Below are 25,255 nucleotides of genomic sequence, written 5' to 3'. Positions count from 1 at the left end.
GGGGGTTCTGGGGGGAGCCCTGACAAATCTTTTATGAATAGGTCTACCTGTCCGAAATAGAGATTCTCCATTGAGAGATAGAAAAATCTAGATTTATATTAAAAACTGGGGAAAATCATGAATTCCTAAGGTTGAGACATAGGCTAAGTTAAGTAGTCCCAGTCGGCTGGTCCGGTATCTTACCAAATTATGAAAACTGAGCCCAAAAATGTGAAATTATGCGATTCTGTTAATTTTAACGGCATTTTTTTCACTTTCCCTCCCGTCTCACACTTGGCTACCAGTTGTCCATTTTCTACTAAATATTGATGCGCTGAACACGAATATCAACTTCTTTTCCGTCGCAAATTAATAGATTTTGAAATAATTGATTGTTGTAATCGAGATAGACATGCTTTGGACCAATCGGGGGGTTCCAGGGGGGCCTGCCCACCTGGGGTAAAAGAAAATCTGGGGGGTTACAGGGAGGCATGCCCCCCTGTTTTAACTCATTATTTGATATTTTTAGATTTGAAGTTTTCCTGAAAATAATTGATTTGCGACAGTTTTAGTGGCGTTATGTGTGATCTACAGCAAACAGTACAGCAGTTTGACCCCTGAAGCAGCTTCTGTGTGCGGGAGTGAAAGTAAAAATTTACCATTTTAACAAAGAATGATAAAGGAAAATAATCAGAAATTAGGTACTTTTTCAGTAGTTCCCAACCCCCCTTAATTGAGCCTAGATCTAGAATCTAGATTAGATCTATACGTTTGATGCGCGGCAAGCTAAGATATCAAACCTAACTACTGCAAAACATCGAATATAATGGTAAAATCTGGTGGGCATGCCCGCTTGAAACCCCCCACCTTATTTTTATTAGGTCAGGGGGTTGCTGCCCCCCCCCCCCCCCCTCGAAACCCCCTACTCTTGGGGCCAAAACCCGGGAATTAACAATTGCAGGGTGGGAACTAATCTACAGAAAAAGCGCTGAAATTATGAAAAAAATGATCAAATTTTGCTAAATTATTCGGGGTGCATAAAATCATAGGGACAGATAATTGTTCATATCTAGATCTAGATCTAAATATATATCTAGAATCTATTTAAAGATCTGGGTCCCGTCTGTATTTGGACTTGGCTTCCATCCACACAGAGTACCAAAGATAGTAGATTGATGTATACCAAGATGGTTCATTCTGCGAAAAAAGTGTCCGCAGAAGTCCGCGCTATGTCTCAGATGGCGCTGCAGTCTTTGTTTTGAAGCTCTCTTTCGTTTCTCAAGATGAATAATAGGAATAGCACCCCCTTGCGTGCGCAGATCGACTGCTTTTCATCAGCTGTTCAGGATCGTTCAGTGCGGAGTTTTAGGGTTTTAAAAATTTTAATGACCTCTCGTCTCTGATTCTAAAATCAAATTAAACGAATCTAAAACAGTCGCCTAGGCTCCTCCTCCGGAAGAGGTATTTTGTCAACGTAACCATTTAAAAAAGTGTTCTTCCGAAATTTGAATTCTTATTTATTCAAAAACTTGTTAATTTGACTGTGATTTTTTTCACACAAGTAGGGTAACTGTTCGCAAAGGGTGCGTTTTTGCGAAGAGGGCGCCACCAAATTTTGAGGACACTTTTTTAATTCGCTCAAAGAGAGGAGTGAACCCTCTTGTTATGAGTATGTAGACTCTTTGAGAGTACTGGATATCGATACTGATTTAAATATTGGGTATCAATGTTTTATCAGTAGATATCTAGCCTACAAAATGAGCAGTAAAATTTCACTTGTTTTTAACTAGGCAAGGGGGCTTGCCCCCCTGATCTTACGAAAACGGGGGGGGGGTTCCGGGAGAGTAGTAACCTATTTTATTGTCAACATTAAAAAAGCACTTTGCCGATTTGAAGGTGCTCAAAAAAGACCATAGGGGTTCACTAATAAGTTGTTGCACTCTGGATTCTCTTTCCTTCATCTCTGTTTTAATGGGAGGAGCTACCCTTGCGGACCATTTTCTATGTTTGTTGCCCGAGAACAAATCTAAGTACACAAATAAGTTAGACATAGTAAAATCTCCTGATACGCAATTTTATTTTGGCATAGCTACAACGGTTGCTATGGAAACGGCTGCCATCTTGAAAATAATCAATGAATTTGAAATCCCTAAGGCTTTCTTATTTACAGACCAAATTTGATCAAATTGGGTGAGAGTATACCTGAACCAAACCCTATCAGAGTAACAGCAAGTTTTTTTCAATAAGTACAAAAGAAAAAAAATTATGAGAATTTTCCCAAAGTATAAAAAACCCTTTTCTATATTTAGGTTGTGTAATCGCTTGCCAAAGGAAAAGTGTTACTTAAAACTAAGGATGGAGTGGGGAAAAAACTGCACAAAAATTGCATTTTGCGAAAACTAACAATAATTGTGAAAATTCACTATACTAATCCATCCTCATGTTTTTAAAGGCAAATTACCTTTAGAATAAAGTCTTTCTCAATTGTATCCATGCTATTTTTAGACAAAAAACTGGTTGATTTTGAAAAATCAGCCAACATAAAATGTGCATAGCCTGACCCAAAATCTGCAAAATCATGGGTCCTCTTAATTAACGTTGGCTCACAACTTTGTTGTTGCCGCCTCCTGTCGCGACAATCAACTTATCGGGAACTCAGCGTTCCCAGCCGGTTGTTTTACTAATCGTCTACTAACGCAAAGAGGAAGCCTCTAGTTTCCTATTTAGCTTCTCATGAAGTTTACTTTATTGAAGGATAAGACGATTTAATACTTATGTATTAGAGCTGTGCCTATTCGACTTTGCAATTCGACATTCATGATTTTTGTACTATTCACAGCTGTTCATAGCGTGGCAGAGCAATTCGAATGCCGTGTGATTTTATTATTTTAAAACAGACAATGGATTTGCATCTCATTTTTCTCAAACGTAGTAAAATTTAGAGCACATTATATCTAAAATAAAATCACTGAGATAAATGTAGAAATACTAGAGACAGAATGATTAGAGGAGCCAACAAGAGATATAAAATGTCCCTCTAGAGACCTCTTGAAAATATCACTGACATTCACTCATCAAACCATATCTCAAGCATGGGTAGTTGACTCTTGAAGTGCAGCGAATTATTTTTTTTGTTCTCATGAAGTTAGCTGTCGCAATTTAAGCTCCTCTTCCCCTAGGCTATTTGAAATTCAAAGCGCTATGGTCGGTGACATCATATCATCACACTGCACTGTCTGTGTCATGACATCAACACACGAGCACTCAGTGACACGCGCTTTGAAAGTGATGGACTTATCATATAGAAGAATAACTTTTCAACGGCGCTTCGAATAGCGGAAGTTAGGGATGGGCTTATCGTATATAAGAAAAAAGAATTTACGGCGCTTCGAATTGTGGAAGTAAGATCTGGACGTAGCGTATATATTTTTTAAAAACCCATTCGACGGTGATGTGAATAGTTAAGGAATGTTGAATAGCGAAAGTTAGGTCTGGGCCTATCATGTATAAGAAAAAAAATTCGACATAGGTATTCAAATAGCATGAATAGTGAGCTCACGCTTCGAAGCTTCGATGAATTTTTGTTTCCTCAGAATCGCACAGCACTAATGTGTATTTCATGAATAACTTTATCAGCAAAACTTAAAACTGTCTCTAGAACAGTTACTGTCAGTACATTTATTGTCAGCAGGGCTCTAATTTGTATTGCCTAGATAGGTTTTTGGTCACCCATGGTTCTGTTTGGTATTCTATTCGTCACTAACTTCCCACTGAAACCTTACCTGTGTGTGTGTGTGTGTGGTGTGTGTGTGTGGTGTGTGTGTGCACTCGCATGTGTGTGTGTGCAGTGAGGGATAGCGAAGATATAGATACAATGGAGAGTATGTCCGTGTTGTATTTGTCTTTTTTAAGGTGTTGGGATGGGAGGATAAAGATTTTTTTCTTGGCTAACTTTGTCTGGTTGGGTGTTGTGTTAAAGTAGCCTGCCTCATACTTTTATGATTTCAGTTTCAGAGTAGTTTCTGCATAGCTCAGTACTTATGTCTATAGATGTGGTCAGACTTGGAGGGTTTTTTTTCATCCTGAAACCTTTGATAAGATTTTATAGAGGTCAATCGTAGCTTTGCTATTGAAAAGAATAAGTTCTGTATTTTGTCGCCACTGTCCCCTCAGACACATTCAAGATGGATTTTTAAAAAAATTTTAAAGTTTAGTTTGAGTAGAGGTTTTACGGCGCTCGCAACTGCTTAAGGTCATAGGAGCGCCAGAAGATAAGAGGTGTTACAAGAGAGTAACAAACATAAAAAAGAAGGAGGAAAGATAAGGACAATAGATGTTTCTTATAGGAAAGAAGAAGCAAACCATACCAGAGCACCCGCCAACCACCCACTTTCTGGAAATTAAAGTATGATTGTTGTGAAGTGCTACACCGAGCTAATCCTGTGAGCAGAACTTCAGAAAATTAGCTGTTTCAATTTTGAGATTTTTCTGGGAAATCACTTTTATAGGGGGCACTCGTGGCCTAGAGGTAAAGATATTTGCCTCTCTTTCAAAGGTCGCGGGTTCGAATCTGGGTAGCGACAGAAAAATTTTCTTCCATGAAATTGTCTCCTTTCACCTCCTTCCCTGCTCTCTAGCAATGTTCTGTCGTCTGCTTTCGTCTCCACTTTCTGCTTCCACTCCTCAAATCCTTTGCCCCCTCATTTGGGCTCCTGACTCTTTCTGCAGCCTTTCTACTTCTACTCCTTGGCTCCTTCTTACTGTCTTTCAGCCACACCCCTGGTCTTCTGGTAGGAAAGATCTACACATAGCCTTCTCGGAAAAGGGCGAAAAATCTCAGAGGGCCCATGGGCAATTTGGGCACGTTAAAGATCCCTTGGTGTTCTAAAATGGATTAGAGTAGGCTTCGGCCACCACCCAGGCAAAATTCAAAATTTCCTTCCAACTGAAAATGTGTTGTGTGTCCTGCGCGCGCATGTGACCTTATGCAGTTGTGAGCACCATAAAACACTTACACTGTAACTTACACCCCCCCCCCCCCCCCCAAAAAAAAAATCATTTTTATGTAAAAGTTAAAGATCTCCTCTTGAGACTGACTGCTCTGAAATTGTGCTGCTCAAACTCTAGAGGGCACTCTTCTGATAGCAAGTTTTTCAAGGAGGGAAAAAAAAGACAGAATGCTATCTTCTCCCCGAGAATGACATTTATGGTTATTGTTATGTAACAAGTGACTTGACCTTTGGGTTTAAAGCTGAGTCCTTGGGAAAGATAGTTTCACCTTTTTTTCTTCTTCCAAACTGTGCTTAGGTGTGAATCAGATACCAGAGTTTTCTTTAAGTGTAACAAAAGGTGTGAATCTATACTATAGTGCGATAAAAAATTTATGGTGCAACTTATTTTCAAATATTTCGTAAACTATCGAACGTAAGACTCTCCAGCTTTTGCATAATGACTTGTATCAATTTGTCTTCCCAGATCAACATTTTTACAAACACTTATTGGCTTTATTTTAGAAAATTCTTTAATAAACACTAGTTTAAAAATCCCAATGGGTGATTTCTACTGATTTTAAAAGGTTTACATTACATGAGCTGAGACAATATTGCTTAAGTCTGTCCTTTGTTCTAATTGTGACACTATTTTTATTGAACGCATGTTTTGAAAACCTTTAGTGCAAAAAAAGTGTTCTCTGAAAAATTAACTTTTTGTAACTAGTTTTGCCACTAGAAAGTATCAGTATAATTGGTTAACAGTGATGTTGGCAATATGTGTATGCAAAATGCGTGTCAGAAGAGGGAAGTGCTGTGAACACTCCCATTTTCCGTGTGACGGAGATTTGTAGTATTATTAATTTAAGAAAAGAAGTTTTTGAATCTTGCCGCAATTTTTGTGGGAAAATATAATCAATACAAACTGCTGTGCGAAGCATGGGGAGCATTAATTCGCCCATTAAAAAGATATTTGAGGATACATTTTGCCACAAAATTTTGACCGCATTATAGTGTTTTGTTCAAGTGAGGACCAAATGTTTCGTTTCATGTTTTTGAGGGTTTTATCTCTGATTCCATACTCTGGCATCTGTGGTGTGTACATTAGGCTATTCATCATTGCTCGCTGAAGATGTGAGTTTTATTTGCAAGTGGGTCAAGCAGGGTAGAAGTAGAAGCAGCCTGCCTTCTCTATGATCTAAATTTTGTCGATGGGGGTATTTTACATTTTAATCCATTATAGGTTCTGTTGGCTCGGGAGGCCTTGCGCTTGGTCGAAGGGCACCACTCACAGGTTCTACTTTTTTCTTTCCCTCTGTAGTTTCTGTCTTTCTTGCTTTCTCCCCGCACTAAATGACCATTATTATTGTGTTGATATGCTGCTCTTTACTCAAACAAAGCAAACTTGAAGTTGAAGACATCAATATGACTTAACTACTAATGTAGGTGAAGTCTCACAAAAGACCTTATTTCTGTCAGAGTAGAAGCTTTCTTTAATTTGAGTTTGGGATTGGGAGGCATCTAAAAAACTAATACCGTGGGGACTTCTGGGGCGGGGGGGTCTAGAGTTTTTGATGCATTATTATTTATCTCATTAGAGGTTAAAGAAATATTTTGATCTCCGTCAGACTTGTCCCTCCGTGACTGTTTCCATTCTGGGTTTTTTTGCTTATGTTTTTTTTATGTTGAAGTTTTTCCTTTTTAAACATTTTTTTGAGCAAGAACTTTTTTTCACCTGCTTATTTTAGATACAGTTTTAAATGGTTTGGAACTATAGTTGTAAAGTGCACAAAGAATGCAGTAGGTGTGGATATGTGCTAAATAAATTATCATAATTATTGAGTAATGTATTTAATAAATCGTCATATCGTCGCCCCAGAGCTATTCTGTCCAAAGTGCCTCTTTACACATAAGTACACTTTGGACAAAATAGTTCTGAGGCATCGAAATATCCGGAGCAAAAGTTTGTGAAAAAAGGAAAAAGGTTATGAGTTGTGGTTATCGATCCAACAACAGCCGGACACTCGCCCTTCTGTCCAATACCTTGTAGGGATTAAGAGCGGGAGGGGGGGGGGGGGGGTTACAATCAGAAATTCCAGATAGCAGCATTTCACAGCTAATCAGGAGGCCAATGATTTTGAGACTGGGAAAATTAGGTTCAGTATCTGCACATAGTTAAAACAAGACCTGCTTGTAAATAGAGCGCAAGTGTTTCTTAACCAGTCAGATGGTGTACCTGGAACTTCTGCTGAAAATGTTCATCTTTACAGCTTTATTCTTTCTGCTAAGAGATATGGCTTCTATTTTTAATTTTACCAACAGAATAGGACAGGGGACAGAGAACTTGAATTTTATGACATAATTGTTGGTGATGTCCATTTCTGTTTCGTGACAGGCCGTAAACAAGAAATAGGTCAAGGGATGTATGTAAGCTTGTTTAGTAAGTTGTGACTGGATTAGAGCACGGAAGCAGTGAGTCTACTGTGTTGCACATCTGAAAGAGAGACACCGGGGATGGCAATTCACAATAGCTATGAACGAAAGTTTTCATTGGTGGCTTGTGACAAAATATGGTGGCCTAAGGCGAGCTGTGCTTGGCAAAAGAATAGCTCGGTTATCCTGGGGAATTTTTGGCAGGATGTGAAGATTTGAAAAGTTCAGAAAATAAAAAGAATAGCTCTTGGGCACTTCCCCCACCCTGTTTACTTCAATTTTGGTGAGAGTTTTTCATTTCATGGCACTTGCAACACTAGTCAAATGAGTCATTTAAATGCCAAACATAAGAGATGTTACTAGAAACTAGAAAGTAACATACAAAGAAAAGAAGGACAAGAGGTAAAGACAATAATTGATGCTTGACAATAAAGAAGGAACACCTACCAACCATCCCCCCTCTCCCAGTTTCATTGTTATGATAATAATGATAAATAACTTTATATTGCGCCTAATCTCCCCCCCCCCACCCCCTCCCCAACAACAGCAAGCTCTGTGCGCCTTACAATCTATGTTATAATAACCCAGCAGATCTTAGAATACTCAGAAACATTCACTGCTGATAAAGCGCTCAAACGCTAACAAATTGACAAGTTCTTTTGCTGTCTACATAAATTATGTGCTTGAAAATAAAAACTTGTTTTACATTCCAGAGGTTGACACAACGAAGCAGCAGACATTCCAATGGATTCCCAAAACAACTGTCAGCCGACTAATCAGTCAAAAATGGATGGAAAATGGTACCGAGAGTTAAACTTGAACTGGGAGGGATACTGTCAGAGTTTCCAGGTGGAGGAAGTTTTGCACAATGAAAAATCACAGTACCAGGATGTTTTAGTGTTTAAAAGGTTTGTTGCTTGATTTTTTCACTCTTTATTCTATAGTAATTGTTTTGGATTTCTTTGACTTTATAGTTTATCGCAAGAGTGTAGAAATTTGATGTAGCTGTCGTTGTTTACCTAGCAGCTCATACCATACTTTTTGCATTTTAAAATGACTTTTTTACCCCAAGGCTTTTTTCTTTTTTTTTCATAGCCCTCAACTCTCATTTGAATATCACCAAGCTGAAATTAGTTTCTTTCCCGTAAATAGGAAAGTATAGAGTCATTGAGGGCTTTCCTTCCCTTCACATATATAAAAGTAAAGGAAGGAGACAGTTTTTTAAAACTCTTCTTTCTGTCCACAGTCAAACATGTTCCAAGGGACACCTGTCCAAGACAATCCAATGGCAACTTTCCACTTCCGTCCTTGCTTTTTTCCCCCTATTATGTCAGTGTCCAAGATGTCTGCCTTTTTCAGAGCTTGTGGTTGTCTTTGGGATGATGTCAGTTGTTTGGGATGATCTGTTTTGTTTGTTGCAGCGAATGTCGTGTGATTAGGCTGTTGGTCTTGCAGATGATAGGTTGTGGGTTTCAGCCCCGCCAGGAGCCCAGTATTGTGTCTTTGGGAAGAGCACTTTGCATAAACTTTCCTTACTTCACCCAGGTGGGAATGGTTTCTTTTCTATAGACAGTGAAAGATCTTGTCAGTTTGTAATTGCTTGAGCACTTGATCAATTGCTTACACTGGATGCTTCCTTGGAAGCTGAGAATGTTTCGAAGTGTTCTAGGGTTTGGTAGGGTAATAATATATATATAGATTCTTAAGTGCTTAGAGCTTGCTGTTTAGCGGGGACATATGCTATAAAAGTGCTGTTTATTATTATTATTATAGTTATTAATTTATTATTATTCATTATTGCTATTGGAAAGACAATTTCCATTAAAGGGTTTTACTGCTCACGTTGAATGTTACATTATCTAAAATATATTTTTTGGGGTTTATTTCAGTAAGTCATTTGGGAATGTTTTAGTTCTTGATGGAGTTGTACAGTGTACAGAGAGAGATGAATTCACATACCAAGAAATGATCACCCACATCCCCATGAATCTACATCCAAACCCCCAGAAGGTTTGTTTTTGTTTAATTAAAATTTTTTGCTTAGTGCGTTGAATTTTATTCCACTTTTGACAGGAACTGTGAAGTAACATGAGAGGTTTTTTACTTCAAAATAAGAAATTTTGGCTTAGTTTAGCTTTTAAATGAGCCAGCCAGTAATTTATGGATGTTTGAAATATCTTACATGCATATCTGACCATAAATATTCCTAACATAGATGTAAAAATGTTTGAAAAGAAATGAATGTCAAACATTTAGTGTGAGAATCCGCCATATGCCATTTTGAAAAGTAATGAATGTATCTTTTATTTATAAGTTTATATATGAATTATGGACCCATGAGCCCAGCAAACTTGTTTTTGCTTCTATAGTAGCTGGTGACAGCTGGTCTGTAACAGGTTTAGCACCTAGTACAGAGAGTGAAAAAAAAACCTCTTATTTTTTTTCTTCTCTTTTCAGGTGCTGGTAGTTGGAGGGGGAGACGGAGGTGTGGTGAGAGAAGTACTCAAGTATGAGAGTCTGAAGGAGGTGGTGTTGTGTGAAATTGATGAGGTATTTTCTTGTGACTGAAAATGAATGTAGGGGGTTATTTTTTTAATGCAGAGATATAGAATTCCTGGTAATGATATATATATATTGAAAAAAGCAGGTAATCCTTATCGCCATTGCATAAGCAACGGTGGGAATATCAAACAGAAACACAGTTTCTTAAGGAACTGTTGAATATTTCATGAAGGAAAAAGAAATCAGTTGGGGTAGTGCTGATAGAAGTCAACTTGGGACGGTCACTAATACTAATAAACGCAATATGTAAGAGGCAAATGCAGTGTCTAAGACCCTTGAATGAACTCGAATAACATGAACGTCTTCCTTTCACTGGAAAAATAGAATGCAGAAGAAGTAGTTAGTGATCTTATCTCCTTCTCTTACTCTGATCCCAGTGACTGGTTCTGAGAGAAGCTGGGACTTAGGAAGTCTCTTCCTTTGTTAGTGTTTAAGTTTAAGAGGAAACCAACTTTAAAAGTCAATTCCAAAATCTAAAGCAAAAAAAAAAAGCCCAAAGCCTCAAAATAATGTCATTTTCATAATCAGTGCATCAGAATTAGTCAGATTTAATTGGGGAGCTTTATTTGAAGCTGAATTATAAGGTTATGTTTAGTTTCAATTGTACACAAGTCTCGTGGCCTAGAGGTTAAAAAAAAGGTTTTCGCTTCTCATTCAAATGTCCCGGGTTCGAATCTGGGTATTGACGGAAACATTTTCTTCTCTAAAATTGTCTCCGTTCACCTCCTTTCCTGTTCTCTAGCAATGTTCTGTCGTCTGCTCTCATGTCTCCCCTTTCTGCCCCCACCCCCTCACCTTCTTTGCCATCTCCTGTGGGCTCCGGACTCTTTCTACAACCTTTCTACTGCTACTCCTTGGCTTCTTTTTACTGCTGACTTTCAGACCTGGTAGGAAAGATCTACACCTAGCCTTCTCGGACAAGTCACAAGGGCAAAAAATCTTGGAGGTCCCGTGTGCAAGTTGCGCTCATTAAAGATCCCTTGGTGGTCTAAAATCTATAAGAGTAGGCTTCGGCTGTCACGCGGGCAAAATTCAAAATTTCATACCAACCCAAAATGTCTTTTGTGTCCTGCACGCTCATATGACCTTATTTTATACAGTTGCAGGTGCCTTAAAACACTTACCAAAACCCCCCCCCCCCCCAAATCTCCCAATACATTGCACATTGATTGTGTTTGCTTGTGTCACACCGCTCCACTGTAGATCTTTCCGTATTCTTTGTTTTTATATGGGGATCTGTATTTTTGTGTTGGCTCTTTTATATTACCTGTGTGTATCCTTACATGTCGAGCCATTTTTTTTTAGTTCTATTTTATTGTATGAGCACTGTCTACTATCCTATTTGACCTGAGGACTGACTGGTAGGGTTAAAGAAAAAAGCTGAACGTATACACATGCTACCTGTAATTGCACTTTGAAACAGAACATTTTTCCTTTTCTTTTTGCTGAGTTTCCTTGGACTGAGTTTTCTTTGAGCTTTCTCTGTGGTTATACAGGCAGTCCACCATGCGCATTCAAGGGTGCATTTTGCCATTTGGTTGGTGCTAGCTTTGTGCCCTGTCTTCCTCTTGTTTTTTCGAGGTGTAAGATCGGCTGAGGATGTGTCAGTGCGCCTCACTTTTCTTTTTACGGATACTGTACTGTCCTTCTTTTTAAAATTTCTTAGATGCTATGTTGTTGTGAGTTTTTCAGTTTAATTAAATTCCAATCGGTGATTATGGTTCTCCATTCATTTCTTTGATGGGATCCTCTAAAAAATACCACATTATCCTGATCTTTCTCCGTCACCCATCAGTTCAGGCTCTTCTAGTAGGTTGATTTGGGTCTACCCCTGCCTCACATGCCTTCAGTTTTGCCATTGAGTTTACGAAGTCAAATTTTTTTTCTTCTATTTGATTAGGAAGTTATTAACGTGAGTAAAAAATATCTGCCTGATATGGCCGACTGCCTGACCAACCCTAAAGTAAACATCCAGGTGCGAGATGGTGTCCAGTTCATCCGAGAACACCCGGGCCACTTTGACGTTATTATCACAGACGCACCAGATCCCGAAGGTGAGTCTGGCATTGTGTGTGGGTTTCAGGGTGCTTCTGGTAGATTTTACTTTTTAAACTTTTAACTCTGTGACGGCTGTGGTCGGAACTGCTGTGCCGGTGTTGTTTCTCTCTGTCTGTCTGACATTTTTTCCAGTGCTAAATAGCTGTTAGTTTGTCGGTGTGCTTCTCTTTCTCTTTACATTAACTAAACTAAGTGTGACTTTGTTCTGCATGAATTGACAATGGCTTGTTAAGCACAGCAAGAGTCGTCCTTTGCTCCTTTGTAGTGGGTGGTTGGCTGGTGCTCTGGTGTGGTTTGCTCCTTCTTTCCTGTCAAACAACTATTGTCTTTATCTCTCCTCCTTTTTTATGTTTGTGACTCTCTTGTAACACCTCTCATCTTCGGCACTTATATGACCTTATTCATTGTGTTGCAAGTGCCATAAAACTCTTACTAAAACTAAACTAAATATTATTGTTTTGTGTTGCGAGTGCCGTAAAACACTTAATTAGACGAAAAACTATTTGTTTATAAAGAGCAGATGGGTGGAACAGAGTATTAGTTATAAGACGTAAGCTACAACCAGCAGCTAACCACTCTTCATACTCTCTCTCAGGCTGTCAGCGAAATAGAAAAAAAGTCAGTGTTGTATCTTGTTTGCAGAGGTGATCATCTATCATCCTTTTGCTCTCTGCCTTCTTTTCTTTGTATGTTACTCTTTAGTAACACCTCTTCTCTAATCTTTGAAATTTATATGACCTATTTTTGTGTTGCGAAAGCCATGAAATTCTCTTACTAAAACTAAAAATTCTCTTCTTTTGATTTTTATCTCCAAATCTTTATGATCTTTCATTTGAAAATGTTGAGAGGCTTGTGTTTGTTGTCTTACAGGTGTTGCAGCAGCTCTGTTTGAAAAGAATTACTACCAAGATCTCAAAAATGGACTGAAGCCCAATGGAGTTGCTTGCTGCCAAGGTGATTTGTTTATGTCAGGTTTTATTTTATGTTTAGATATATATGTATGTAAACTTTATTGTTCGTACATTAAGTGTACAAATTGATTGGTGTAGAAATATCATAATTTTTTTGGGTGTGATTTAGGTCTCTGTTGTAGGCTAGACTCATTTCTTAGAAGTAATCACGCTTGTCTGTCCCCGGCCACGTTTTCCAATTTCAGCACATCCAGACCCTGAGTGATTGTCACACCCCTTGTCATGCCTCTGTAGTTTCCAGTTTGTCTTACTCTTTTTGTTTTTCCACTTAGTCTCCAATACCATGTCTGATAGGGCAGACTTGTCTTTTAGCTTTCTTAGAACTTGTCCTAAATATCTTTATCTTCTCCTTTTTATGGTCGCGTTGATATCTTCAATTCCAGCTCTTTCCAACGCTTCATGATGTGTAATAAATTCATTCCATTTTTTAAGCAAAATTCTTCGTAAACATTTTTGTTTGAAAACTTTTACTTTTTCGTTGAATTGTTTCGTTTGTTTTCCATATCTCTTAACTTAACTTAACGATATGTCAGTGCGGCCAAAACATTGCTATTATATATTTCTAATTTGTTAAATGGAAACCACTCATTGCACTACGGTGAACCCATCATCCAATGACTTCACGAGGTCTGTCCTTTGTAAGAGTTTTTATCAATGTGTTTTACATTTTTACTCCCCAGGTGAAACTCCCTTCCTGGACCTTGATCTGATCCAGAAAGTTTTGTCCCAGTGTAAGGAAGTGTTTCCAAATGTTGGATATGCCGTGGGGCACACTCCGACCTACATAAGTGGCATGATGGGGTACATCGTCGCTAGTCCTGATCCAGTGAGTTTCTGTACACAGGCACCTCTCTCTCTCTCTCTCTCTCTCTCTCTCTCTCTCTCTCTCTCTCTCTCTCTCTCTCTCTCTCTCTCTCTCCCCCTCTCTCTCTCTCACTCTCTCTCTCTCCCTCTCTCTGTAGTTTTTTCCACACCCCACCCCCCCACAATAATTTTCTGTGTCCTTAATTAATGAAAGGGTAGTTGAATCACTTTTTAAATCACAGACTAGTAAACTGCATCTCCCCTTCAACTTCAAGTCTTCCTGTATTTGACCTTTTGAGTAATGTTTGGAACAGGATCTGGATTTGACCAAACCACTCCGGACACTGAGTGAAAAGGATATTGAGATTATGAAACTGAAGTACTACAGCTCTCAGATCCATCGAGCAGCTTTTGTCCTTCCAAATTACATTCAAAAGGTATGTAGAACACTTCATGATTGTTGGCTCTTTGTGCAGTTGCCCTCTTTTCTAGATTTAAGACATTTGAGAAATCTTTGATGCATTTTAAATTTGCTTATTTCTTCTATCTGTTGTCTGCCTTATCACCCCCCGGGGCAGTGCCACTGACTGAAGAGTCTTTAGGCTGTTCCCAAAGGGGGGACATTTCTCGTTCAAGCATAGCAGAATTGTGAATGGGCTGACTCATGTCACGCTCATAACTGTGCCTGATCTACAACAGGGAACTGCTGCTTTTTCTTTCCTTATCCTTACTATTGTCGTTTTCCTCTACTTCTTTTGTATGTTTATCACTCTCTTGTGACCTGCTTTTTTGGGGTGCCTTGATAGTCGAAGCAGACCTTGTGCTGTTGAAGCTAGAGAGGTGAGCAGTCTAAGTCTGATTCCCTGTAAAGACTTCTCTGTTGACACCCACCCCTTAGTGCTCATATGACCTTATGCAGTTGTGAGCGCCGTAAAACCCTCTACTATAAAATAAAAATGTCTGCCTTATCTATAGTGTCTGGTAATGTAATGTAATATATGAGGTAGCGTGGTGAAATCAGGCGCTCGTCAAAATATTGAAATCAAAGTAACCAGCATTTTTTTTTATCGTTGGGGAATTTATTTTTTTTGGCTCACTCAACACCTCTTATGCCCTTTTAAAAACACATTTCTGTGTGAATGTTACAGAAAAGTGTTGATTAAAGGCACCAAAATTAAAATTTACAGGTTCCAAGCCAAGGACACCGTAGCTTTGAAGTCGCCTAACTTTGGCAGTCATTTTATCGATAATTTTACTTCTAAAAGTAGGCGACCACCATTTCCTTTAATTTCACATTACTTTGATTTCTATTAAAGATAGATTAGTATTTCTTACACCGCAAGACAAGTGAACAAGCCTTAACTCTCCCAGCCCCAAGGCAAATAATATCGGTATGCGTGCTCAAAGCTCCAACTCTAACGCAGACAGTATTGGTATGGAAAATTTCGCTCTTGTGACCAAAAACAATACTTTTGTATAAGGCAGACTATAGCCTAATTAGAAGAGTAACCATTTTTCATTTGGAACAGACCATTACCAGAAGTGCAAGCCCAAATTTAGAACAAAGAAAGCTATTATATTCGTGAACCATGTGAGGGGTGCGAAATTTGAAAGCACTTCCTTTCTTTGCTTTTTGTTTACTTTTTGACTCTGTATAATTATAGACCTTTTTCGGCAAAGTATTGCTTAAAAACTATGAAGTATTTTGCCTTCAAATTTTCAATAGATGTACACACAAATAAAGGTTTGAGTAAATAGTGTACCAAATTTGGATAGGATATGGTAAAATTTAGTATTTTTTTTTCAATTTTAAAAAAAGTTGTAAAAATCCCTAGGGAGAGCTGACAACACGGAAGTGTAGGCTTAGGGTTGAGTGAGTTAAGATGATACCAAATTCTCCACATGCCCAAAAATTTACGGTTGCCTGATTCCACCATGTTGTGACACATCATTTTCCTTCCATATTGCATTCAAAAGGCATCATGTGGAACATTTTATGAACATTCATACTTTGTGGAGTTAATATATATATTTCCGGATATTTAAGAAATTCCAGAAATCTTTGATATTTTAATGTTTGTTAATTTCACTTATATTTTTGCCTTTTATATCTATAGTGTCAGGTAAATTAATGTAGTAATGCATAACATGTTGTTGTGATATTCATTTATAACATGCTGGTGTATCTTAGCATTTTTCTGTAATTGAAGAAAAGAGCCATGCGGATGTTGTTCTTATTATTCCTCTCATTATTTACAGCCCTGCCTCTTTTGTTTAGTCTTAGGCCATTCTTAAAGGGGGGGATATTAACATGTTCTTATGCACAGTAGATTTGTAAATGGGCTGATTTATCAATGTCATGCTCATACTGTGCCGTTTAGTCTTAGGCCATTCTTAAAGGGGGGGATATTAACATGTTCTTATGCACAGTAGATTTGTAAATGGGCTGATTTATCAATGTCATGCTCATACTGTGCCGTTTAGTCTTAGGCCATTCTTAAAGGGGGGGATATTAACATGTTCTTATGCACAGTAGATTTGTAAATGGGCTGATTTATCAATGTTATGCTCTTACTGTGCCATCGTCATCAGCCTTTCTCACCCTGCACCAAGATATAGGCCACAGACAAACATTTTCCACCTTTCTCTATCCTGGGCTAGCCTCTTGATGTTATTCCATGTTTTCCCACTTTTCTGTTCATCAATTTCTATGATTCTTCTCCAGTTTCCACGCGGTCTTCCTATTTCTTTACCTTCCCTGTATTGTTTCTGTCTGTCTGTTTGTCTTACTTTTTCGAAGCACTAAATCAACTAAATGACTATCATTGTGTCAATGTACTTCTTTTTACTCAAACAAATTTTGTCTGTTTGCTGCTAAAAAGGTTAACCTCCTCATTGCATTTTGACTGGATTCTTGGTATTAATTAATGGTGAGCCTTGTCTTCCTCCACAGGCTGTCAAGGGAGTGATTGATACATAGACAACGCTTCAAGCTGTTTCGTTACAAATGTTTTTGTATGTTCTTAAAATCCATTTCCCGAGCTCGGTCAGACACCCATGGCCTAAATGAGCTTCCTTGTGAGTCCCAGATTTGTCCTCGGCAGCATGTTGCTGTACTTTGCCTTGAGTGCTCTTCTTTTTTTTACACCGAGAGCTACTTGATGAGCCACTGGTTTGTAGGTGTAGGCTTTGTTTTTGCTTTCTTGAATGTACAACATTTCAGTTTTGAGACCTTGGGTACTACAGTAGTCTCTGCCCAATATCCCATTGCTTATGATCCTGGTTCAATTAAAAACCCCTCTTTTTTTAAGAAAACAGAATTTTTACCATGCAAAAGCCTTCCCTTGAGATCTGGCTGTCAAGGGCTATATTCAGCTAAAATCCTACATTTCAGATGATAATTTACTGAACAAAAACTTGGGCATGGGCAGCTGATCTACCGAGCTATAAAAAAATTACAGTCATTGTTCTGCCAGTCACCCCACAGACCACATCGCCATTACAAGTCTCAATGAGTGGGTACAATTTTTGCCTCAGATGGCATCACAAGGTGTGAACTTGTATGTGTTTGTTTTTCTGAGCCATTGCACTCTCATTTAAGCTTACTGCCTGAACTTGAATCCCATGCTTGGTGGCTGGGGCTTACAAGACCTCATCAGATGGGATCACATTGAACTGGGAACTTGTCGGTGCTTTTGTCTTTCAGCTCTGCAACCAAACTTAATAGACGGACTGGTGCCGTTATCCAATCACCTTGCTAAATATGTTCTTCAGTTGATGGTTACCCAGCCTTGCACGCTTCAAATTTTAATTAGTGAAGTCACAACACAGCAGTACATTATGACATGAACGGGGGAGGAACGATGGGAGTGACCTTGATCTTGAAACTCATGACTGGATAAGTGAAAATGCCATGCCTTACCAGAACACACCATTGTCACTAGTCATCAAGGTTAACCACTCTTTGCTCCCTGAAGCTGTAAGCCCACTTAGTGGTCACTTCAGTTCTTTTAAAGTAGGGAGAGATCATTTTCCTGATTGTGAGTCACTGTAGGCTCTTTCCCCTCGATGATTGGGTTAAGATCCCATTCACCTAAGATCCTGCCTTTTCCTTGCTCTCAAGTACTGGGGGTACATATAACAAGGAAAGTGTTGTATTGGAACCCACAGGGTAAAAGATCAAGGGGAAGACCACGTGGAACCTGGAGAAGAGTCACTGAAACTGATGTACAGAAAAGTGTAAGACATGGAATAGCATCAAGGGGTTAAGCCCAGTATAGGAAAAGGTGGAAAGGGTTTGTTCATGGCCTCTATCCTGGTCCAGGGTGAGAAAGGCAATGATGATGATGAAGTACTGGGGTCATAGGTGGAGACTACTGTACCACTACAAGAAGGGGTTTGTTTGTGCGAAATGTTCCAATTTGAAAAGTCTGTTGTTTTGTTTGCTTTTCCTGTGGTGGTTTCCAGTTTTTGGTATCCTTTGATATGATGTTCCAATTGTTAATGCTATTGACAGAGAGGTTGTTGGTTATTGAAGTCCATGGAATCAAATTGTATAATATAATGCTTTTGATACTTGAGGTTTTATGAGGCATTATTCTGTTTTACTTATTATATTCAGTTACTTACTTCTATGATATGATTGATGGTTTTTTTTAATCATGTGTGTGTGTGTGTGAGATCAAGAGACTGTCTGCCTAATCTTGAGTATAACTCACTTCAATTTGGAAATATTAACCCTCCAAGTGTCGTTAGCAAATTGCCTGTGGTGTTGTGGAAAATTATATGATTCCACCATATGAAACCAGAAAGTGCTTGAGAACAGGCGAATTCAGCTAGTAATGGCCATAAATCTGTACATTTTCTGGAAGTAGTATGTAAATAGGAAGTAGAGCTCATTTGTGAAGAAGTTGAAATATTTTGCAATGCAAAAAAAAATCTCGACAGGATTAGTAAACTAAAATACCAAATAGAATTATGTCTGAGTAGATCAGCCGCAACACGACAGTGCAAAACTTTATGGTTGATTTAATGGGCCAGCGACATTAGGAGGGTTAAGAACCCAGTGAGCTCTACAGTGAGAAGTGTCAAACCTAGTGCGTTGACCTTGCTTATTTGCATAATATTATGGCAATAACAAGCTAATATTGCAGTAAGGAACTAGACTGAGCAGGCAACTTAAGAATTATTAACGTGTGCTGGGAATTTTGTTCTTTTGCTGTGATCTCACTAACTACAAACAGACCGTGCCAATTCCATTACAAAAAAAGTAACATTGATTCCTTGTTAAATAACACCAATACATTCAAACCTGACCGGGATGACTACCCATCCTGAAGGATAAAAGCGGTCATCTTAGACTGTCTTAGACTGGTGGTTCTCTTGGGTAGTGTCATTTTAAATATATAGAAAGAAATACAAGGGGGGGAATGGTAAGTGTTCCTTTGTACATTGTACAAATGACTGTCTTGGACAGGTGGTTGTAAGAGCAGGTTCGACTGTATTTGGACAGCTTTGACTGTACTTTGACTTTGTTTGGCAAACTCTCCTGCATTTTTCATATGTGCTGTTACTGTTATCAGTTGTTCTTGCCGTCCATCTGTTGCTGTGGTTGGTTGGCGGGTGTTCTTGTGTGGTTTTTTGCTCCTTCTTTCACATCAATCATCTATCGTTCATATGCAGTTGCGAGCGCCGTAAAACCCCATACTAAACAAGCATATCGTTCATATCTTTCTTCTTTCTTTTCTTTGTTTGTTACTCTCGAGTAACATTTCAAATCTTCAGCACTCCTTGGACTTATTTATGTTACAAGTGCCGTAAAACTCTTACCAAAACTACTGAAACTAACTACTGTATAAGATTATTTCTCTTGCCGGGAAGGGTGCTCTCTGTATTTGTTCTGATGACCAGACTTTGTCTGATGCCTCAGCTTTATAAATAATCACAATGCATTTATAAGGGTCAGTGTCCTGCTGTCATGTTGCCGTTCTGCAAGACGCATTAAAATTTGTGCAGCTTCGTGAAGAAATGAGTCGCTCGTTGCACTCCGCTGTTTTGGTGTTAAAATACGACTTATGGTGGCTCATTCTGTTGTGTTGCGACACATTCTTCGTTATGTTTGCGTGATACAAAGAATTTTGTGATTGTTATTCTGTGGTGAACTTTTGGTTTGATAAATGATGAAGGGTTCATGCAGTAGGTTACTTTTCCATAAATGCATTTCAAATACATGAATGACGAATGACTTTGAGGGCAGAGATTTTTGTTATTCATCATTATCACTATTTCAGGGGGTATAACATGACTGGATTGTAGCTTCTCAGATGCTTTTTCAATTTACACTGCTTTATGTCAGATGAACATCTTCAAGCTTTCATTGTGCTTTCTTTCAGTCTGGTGTTGGTGTCCTTCTTTGTTTAGTCTTCCTCTTCCGCTTCCTCTCATACTTTCCACCCTTTCCTATAGGGATGTTTTCTCCATGTTCATCTGTCAAGTTTTTGTTTTGTTGGAGATTCAACACAGAATGTATTTATTCTGTAGACATCAGATGAGATTCAATAATTCAATATATATATATTACATGTGGCTGAAGTTTTTCTAAAATGATAATAAGTGGTTTGAAATATAAGTTGTACTCATGAGATGGGCATAGTAGCATTGTTGTGAAAAGTTGGCCAAATTTGTAAGGGGTAATATTTGTAACTTTTTTTTTTTTTAAATGACATGATTGATGTTTCTTAACTCTTTCACTACCGCGTGTTTCACGGCTCTCCACATTCTGTCTCAAAACCTCACCTACTTTTGTAACAATCGAATCTGAAATCTCAGGCTGAAGAATGATCGTTTTTAGCAACATGTTGCGATAGGTCATTATTTCCCCTTTATTTCCGTATGTAATACATGTGGTTAATATTGAAAATTGAACTAAAAAATCTTTAATTTGTCCGACAGTAGGCAGAATCAGAAAGTAGGTCACTGACAGGGCCCGGTCCAGGGGAGGAAAACCCCCGCGTGGTGAAAGAGTTAAGTTTCTAAGTTATTGAAAGGCATGAGTTGTGTCTGTCGTGGAATCAGGGTATTGTATTATGGCTGGTTTTTGCACATTTTGTTCTTCCCACAGACTAAATTTGGGATTCTATCCTTATTTCCAAAGAAATTTTTTGATTTTTTGCTTTTGGTAACAGAGCATACGGTGATCAAATAAGGTTGATTTTAAAAAACCCAATTAATTTGTTGGATTACTTTTTGCTTTATTGCTTTGTCTCGGTGCGGGATTCCTTATGCTACACTGTGGGTGTAAATTGTTCTTTGTTTTGTTAACAGGTACAGTATTCTTAGATTACAACAGAGTCTAAGACCTCCAGGATGAAAAAAATGGTGTGCAAACGAAGTTACTCATGGACTGAAGTAATCAGAATAACATTTTGGGGGGGGGGGGGGGGTCTTATCTCGTACTTTGTTTTATGCCAAACTCGGCGTAGTTACCACGTTCCTTTGTGAAGCAGTCTGTTCAATTGATGTTTCCTTTGATACTTTCACCCTATTAATTTCTCTCCTCTTTGTCTTCCACTTCTTGCTTCTTGTGTTTCAAACATCTCGCAGCTAAGTTTTTCTGGTCTGTTTGTTTTTGGGCTTTTTTTAAGGGGGGGTCGTTTTTTTTAAATTTGGAAGTAGTATTAGGCTGTTTTGGCAGAAATATACTGCTGTGTTAAGTGTTAATTGTGAAGTGGGCTGACAAATTTGGCAATTCATGAATGGACATATCAACTGAAAATGGACACTGGGGTCAGTTTTGTAGATTTTCAATTGATCCCATGTTTTCCAAGTTTAACATGTCTTTTTTTTTTTCATAATTATGAATTGTACAAGCCGCTCTTTGGAGGTTGTTGGTGGTTCATATATGTTTTCAACCTTGTCTCAAGTCAATTGAATATTACTACTACACATTTATAGAAATATGGAAACTATGTGAAACTTGTAACTATCACATTTTAAATAACTTCCAGTGAGAAACCCAGTTTTTTACTCCGCACAAAATTTCTACTCAGTGTCACAATTGATCAACAAAGGTGACTCACTGCATTCTTATCCTCTGAGCTGCGGAAAGTTCCTTGATTCTGTGATTTGTTTTTGTGGTGAAGTTGTAGCCTGGCAACCAGGTCGACATGTTTTATTTTTTATGTGTGATGTTGCAATGTTTAAGTTTAAGGTCTTGACGGTGTGAAGAGGATTCACTTTTTTGTATCCATAAGCTGTTCATACCATTGGTAAACTATTAGTTTGACTGCACTGCTGTAAACTGACAAAACGCCTTTTACTCTTCAGAGCAGTTTCGAGAAAAAGAGGGGTTTTTTTGTCAGCGTAATCATTTTAAAATAGTGTCATCTGAAATTTGAATCCTAATTTATTAAAAAACTTGATATCTAGTCACAGTTTCAATTTAATTTTTTCCACACAAGTAGGGTAACTGATCAGGCTTTTATTTAGCAAAATAAAAAAAAAATTTGGCGTCAAAATGAAAAAAGGCGTTTTGTCAGCTTACGGCATTGCAGGAATGAGGTTTCGAGTTAAAATCCCGGTCCAGCTGAATGCTTTATCCTGTATGACTGACGTTTGACAGAAATTTTCTTCACTTTTACGAGGTGGGGATTTTTACCTGAATATGATAGTGAAAGATCTCAGTGTGCTTGTGTGGGAGCACCTGTAAAATGGCAGATTGCACTGAATGTTTACCAGGAAGCTAAAGATGTTTCAGAATGTTATAGAGTCTGGTGTTATAATAACATACTGTAAAGAACGTGGAGCCTGTTTTCAAGCAATGAATGTATGGGCATTAAAGATACAATCTATTTTTATTACTGTTCTATTTTTTTGTGTCTACCCTTGCTTTGTTTCCAGTATTTTTGTTAGCAGTATTATGCCGATGTGCTTCTTTTTAACTCTAACAATTAGGAGTGCAAAGGAAAATGCTTTTGAAAGTTCTGGTTTGTTTTGATTGTTCAATTATTTTTATGTTGAGTTTACTCATTCCCAGCATTATGATTACCAGGTACTGTATTGTGCTTCTCTTGAAATTGAAACCCTGTTCTAACCAAGAAGATTCTTCAACTAAAATCTGCGTTTTACATTTATTGAACTATCCTCATAGTCTGCTCATTAGTTAGGTGAGTTTTGAAAAAAAAAGTACCGTTCCTTGCTCATTTAGAATTTTTTTTAAAGCCTCAGCTTTTGAATTCATAATGCAACGAAAATTAATCCTTCTACACACAATTGTACCTTATGTTGATGCCTGTTCATAACATCAAAGTATTGCCATTACTCTCTTTTTCTGCAAGGCTGTCATACTGGCCCTACTTTCCTGTTTCGTAGAAATTAATTTGTGTTTAATGAACGATTTGTACTCGTGTTGTAAACTCCCTCCTCCTCATTGTGTGCCCTACATGATCTTAAACTTTCATACTCTTTCATACTAACATTAACACCAAACTGATTTTCACTTTTGCATTAATGACTTGCAATGATTTGAATTGAATTCCCCTTTTTAAGGCTATGAAATCATACTGCTACAACTGAATCAGGAAATTGGTCCCTAATTGGTCAAGAAACAGTTCATAGAGTATATAAACAGGATTGATATGTGGTACAAAACAAAACAGCTTGTCTTAAGCCTGATCTTATGTTTATATTTATGACAAAAAACCTTGTAAATTAAATCTGAAATACAGTGGTTAGGCTTGGATTTGCTTCTCGTCACTTTGAGGGTTTTTTTAATGATGCAAAAGGAAGGTCTAGGAATGTGTTGCAAAATCTTGGACTGTTGACGCCTTTGTTTTTAATGTGCGTGTACCTCGTGATTGGCTGTTCCTCTTTCAAGTTTACTTTGCCATTTCCATAAATTTAAAAAGAGATGAAAACAAGCTTTATTATTCTATTGTTGTCATGAACAGCTGTGTGCAAATTCATGCTTGAGGTACATATCAAGCTCTGGTACACTGTCGTCGTAATTGTAATCTTTGAAATTTTAAAAATTGAAAAATGATGGCATTTTCAATCTGAATTCCTGAAAATGAATAAGAAAAAGGCATTCCAGGTTACATGTATTGGTACTCTGAGCTATTAGCAGAGCATTTAACCGACCCTGAAATTTGTAATTATTGTTGTAGTTTCTACAAGTAGCTGTCCAGGGTTGATTTATGGGTGGTTGGCGGATGTTCTGATGTAGTTTGCTCCTTCTTTCCTATCATACATCTATTGACCTTATCTCTCCTCCTTTTTTGTGTGTGTCACTCTCTTGTAACACCTCTGATCTTTGGCTCTAATATGACCTTATTGTGTTGTGTGTATGTGCCGTAAAACTCTTACCAAAACTAAAGAAGACCTACATTAAGCACCTTTTTCTGTGTGTTGCTTATCATGTTGAATGTGGCTGAGCTCCCCATTCTGTCAATGAGACAGGCTTTCACCAAAATCTTTAAAATGGACTTTCCATGTTTTGTGAAACGACTGTTTATCGATTTTTAGACGGAGCACCGTGTACTATTTTTGTGTTGCTATTGTATTTGTAAAGTGCTCAGCGCCTGTGTTCTTTAATCAGAGTTGAGTGCTATATAAATGGCATATATATATATATTATTATTATTATTTACCCAAGTCATAGTGAAGCAAATTAAGTTTGGATTTGCTCATCAGTATTTAAGTCTTTGTTTGAGAAGAAAAACTTTTGAGCGTCAGACATTCAAGATTTTAAAAATATTTTTGAGGAGGCAAATGACAATCAAACGCAAACCATGGAGTTTTCAGAAGAATATTATTGTTGCTGCTGCAAGAAAAATTGAGTTATCTTGTTTGACCTTGTTTTACAATGTGTGAGCAAAAAACTCCCAACTTTTTTTAGTTTAGCATTTTTCTTGAGACAGCTACGCTCTATTTCAAAACACAGAAAATTTGATTTTTTGCCTTTGTTTGTGTTAGATTTGTGATTTTTATGACTATATTGACAAAGTTAAATAGATGTTTGCAGGGTTTTTGTGCAGTATGATAATGGATTGGTGAATTGTTAAAATACTCAGACAAGGGATGCTCAAAAGAGAATGAGTAAAAATGAAATAAAATGTTTTGTAAAAGAATCTTATGTGTACATGAGTGTAAATGTCTTAAAGTATCTAGTTTTGGGGGATAATTATTTTCTATTCTTCAAAGAATTTCCTTATAGCTTTATAGGGCTGTTGATTGGTAAAAAGAGGGGTTAACTTTCATTACATTTACTTTTTCATTCTGGGTAAACACACTTTTAAAAAAACGTCATAACCTTGGGTATAAATAAATGAATGTACATTTGTTCAATTTAGTTTGTACTACATATTTTTGGTTAAAGTTTAAAGTTATGGGTAGTATAAATCAACTAAGGATTTCATGTTTATGCTTTTGTATGGCCAGTTGTTAAGTATTTTATCTAAACTG

General features: G+C 37.8%; 1 protein-coding gene across 1 annotated transcript in view; it reads left to right on the top strand.

Annotated features, from left to right (window-relative positions):
• LOC101850533 (spermidine synthase) overlaps positions 1 to 18,733 on the top strand; it is a 21,702-nt gene extending 2,969 nt beyond the window's left edge. Inside the window, exons 2-9 of the mRNA XM_005091494.3 lie at positions 8,114 to 8,308; positions 9,290 to 9,410; positions 9,858 to 9,950; positions 11,863 to 12,016; positions 12,891 to 12,974; positions 13,672 to 13,817; positions 14,110 to 14,232; positions 16,749 to 18,733. Of these exons, the coding sequence (XP_005091551.1) occupies positions 8,145 to 8,308; positions 9,290 to 9,410; positions 9,858 to 9,950; positions 11,863 to 12,016; positions 12,891 to 12,974; positions 13,672 to 13,817; positions 14,110 to 14,232; positions 16,749 to 16,775 (912 nt within the window). The 5' untranslated portion in view covers positions 8,114 to 8,144 and the 3' untranslated portion in view covers positions 16,776 to 18,733. The remainder of the gene's footprint in view (positions 1 to 8,113; positions 8,309 to 9,289; positions 9,411 to 9,857; positions 9,951 to 11,862; positions 12,017 to 12,890; positions 12,975 to 13,671; positions 13,818 to 14,109; positions 14,233 to 16,748) is intronic.
• The last annotated feature ends 6,522 nt before the right edge of the window (positions 18,734 to 25,255 follow it).

The sequence above is a fragment of the Aplysia californica genome, unplaced genomic scaffold (assembly GCF_000002075.1).
Source record: "Aplysia californica isolate F4 #8 unplaced genomic scaffold, AplCal3.0 scaffold00031, whole genome shotgun sequence".
Taxonomy (NCBI): Eukaryota; Metazoa; Mollusca; class Gastropoda; order Aplysiida; family Aplysiidae; genus Aplysia; species Aplysia californica.
This window is presented reverse-complemented; position numbering and strand designations above follow the sequence as displayed.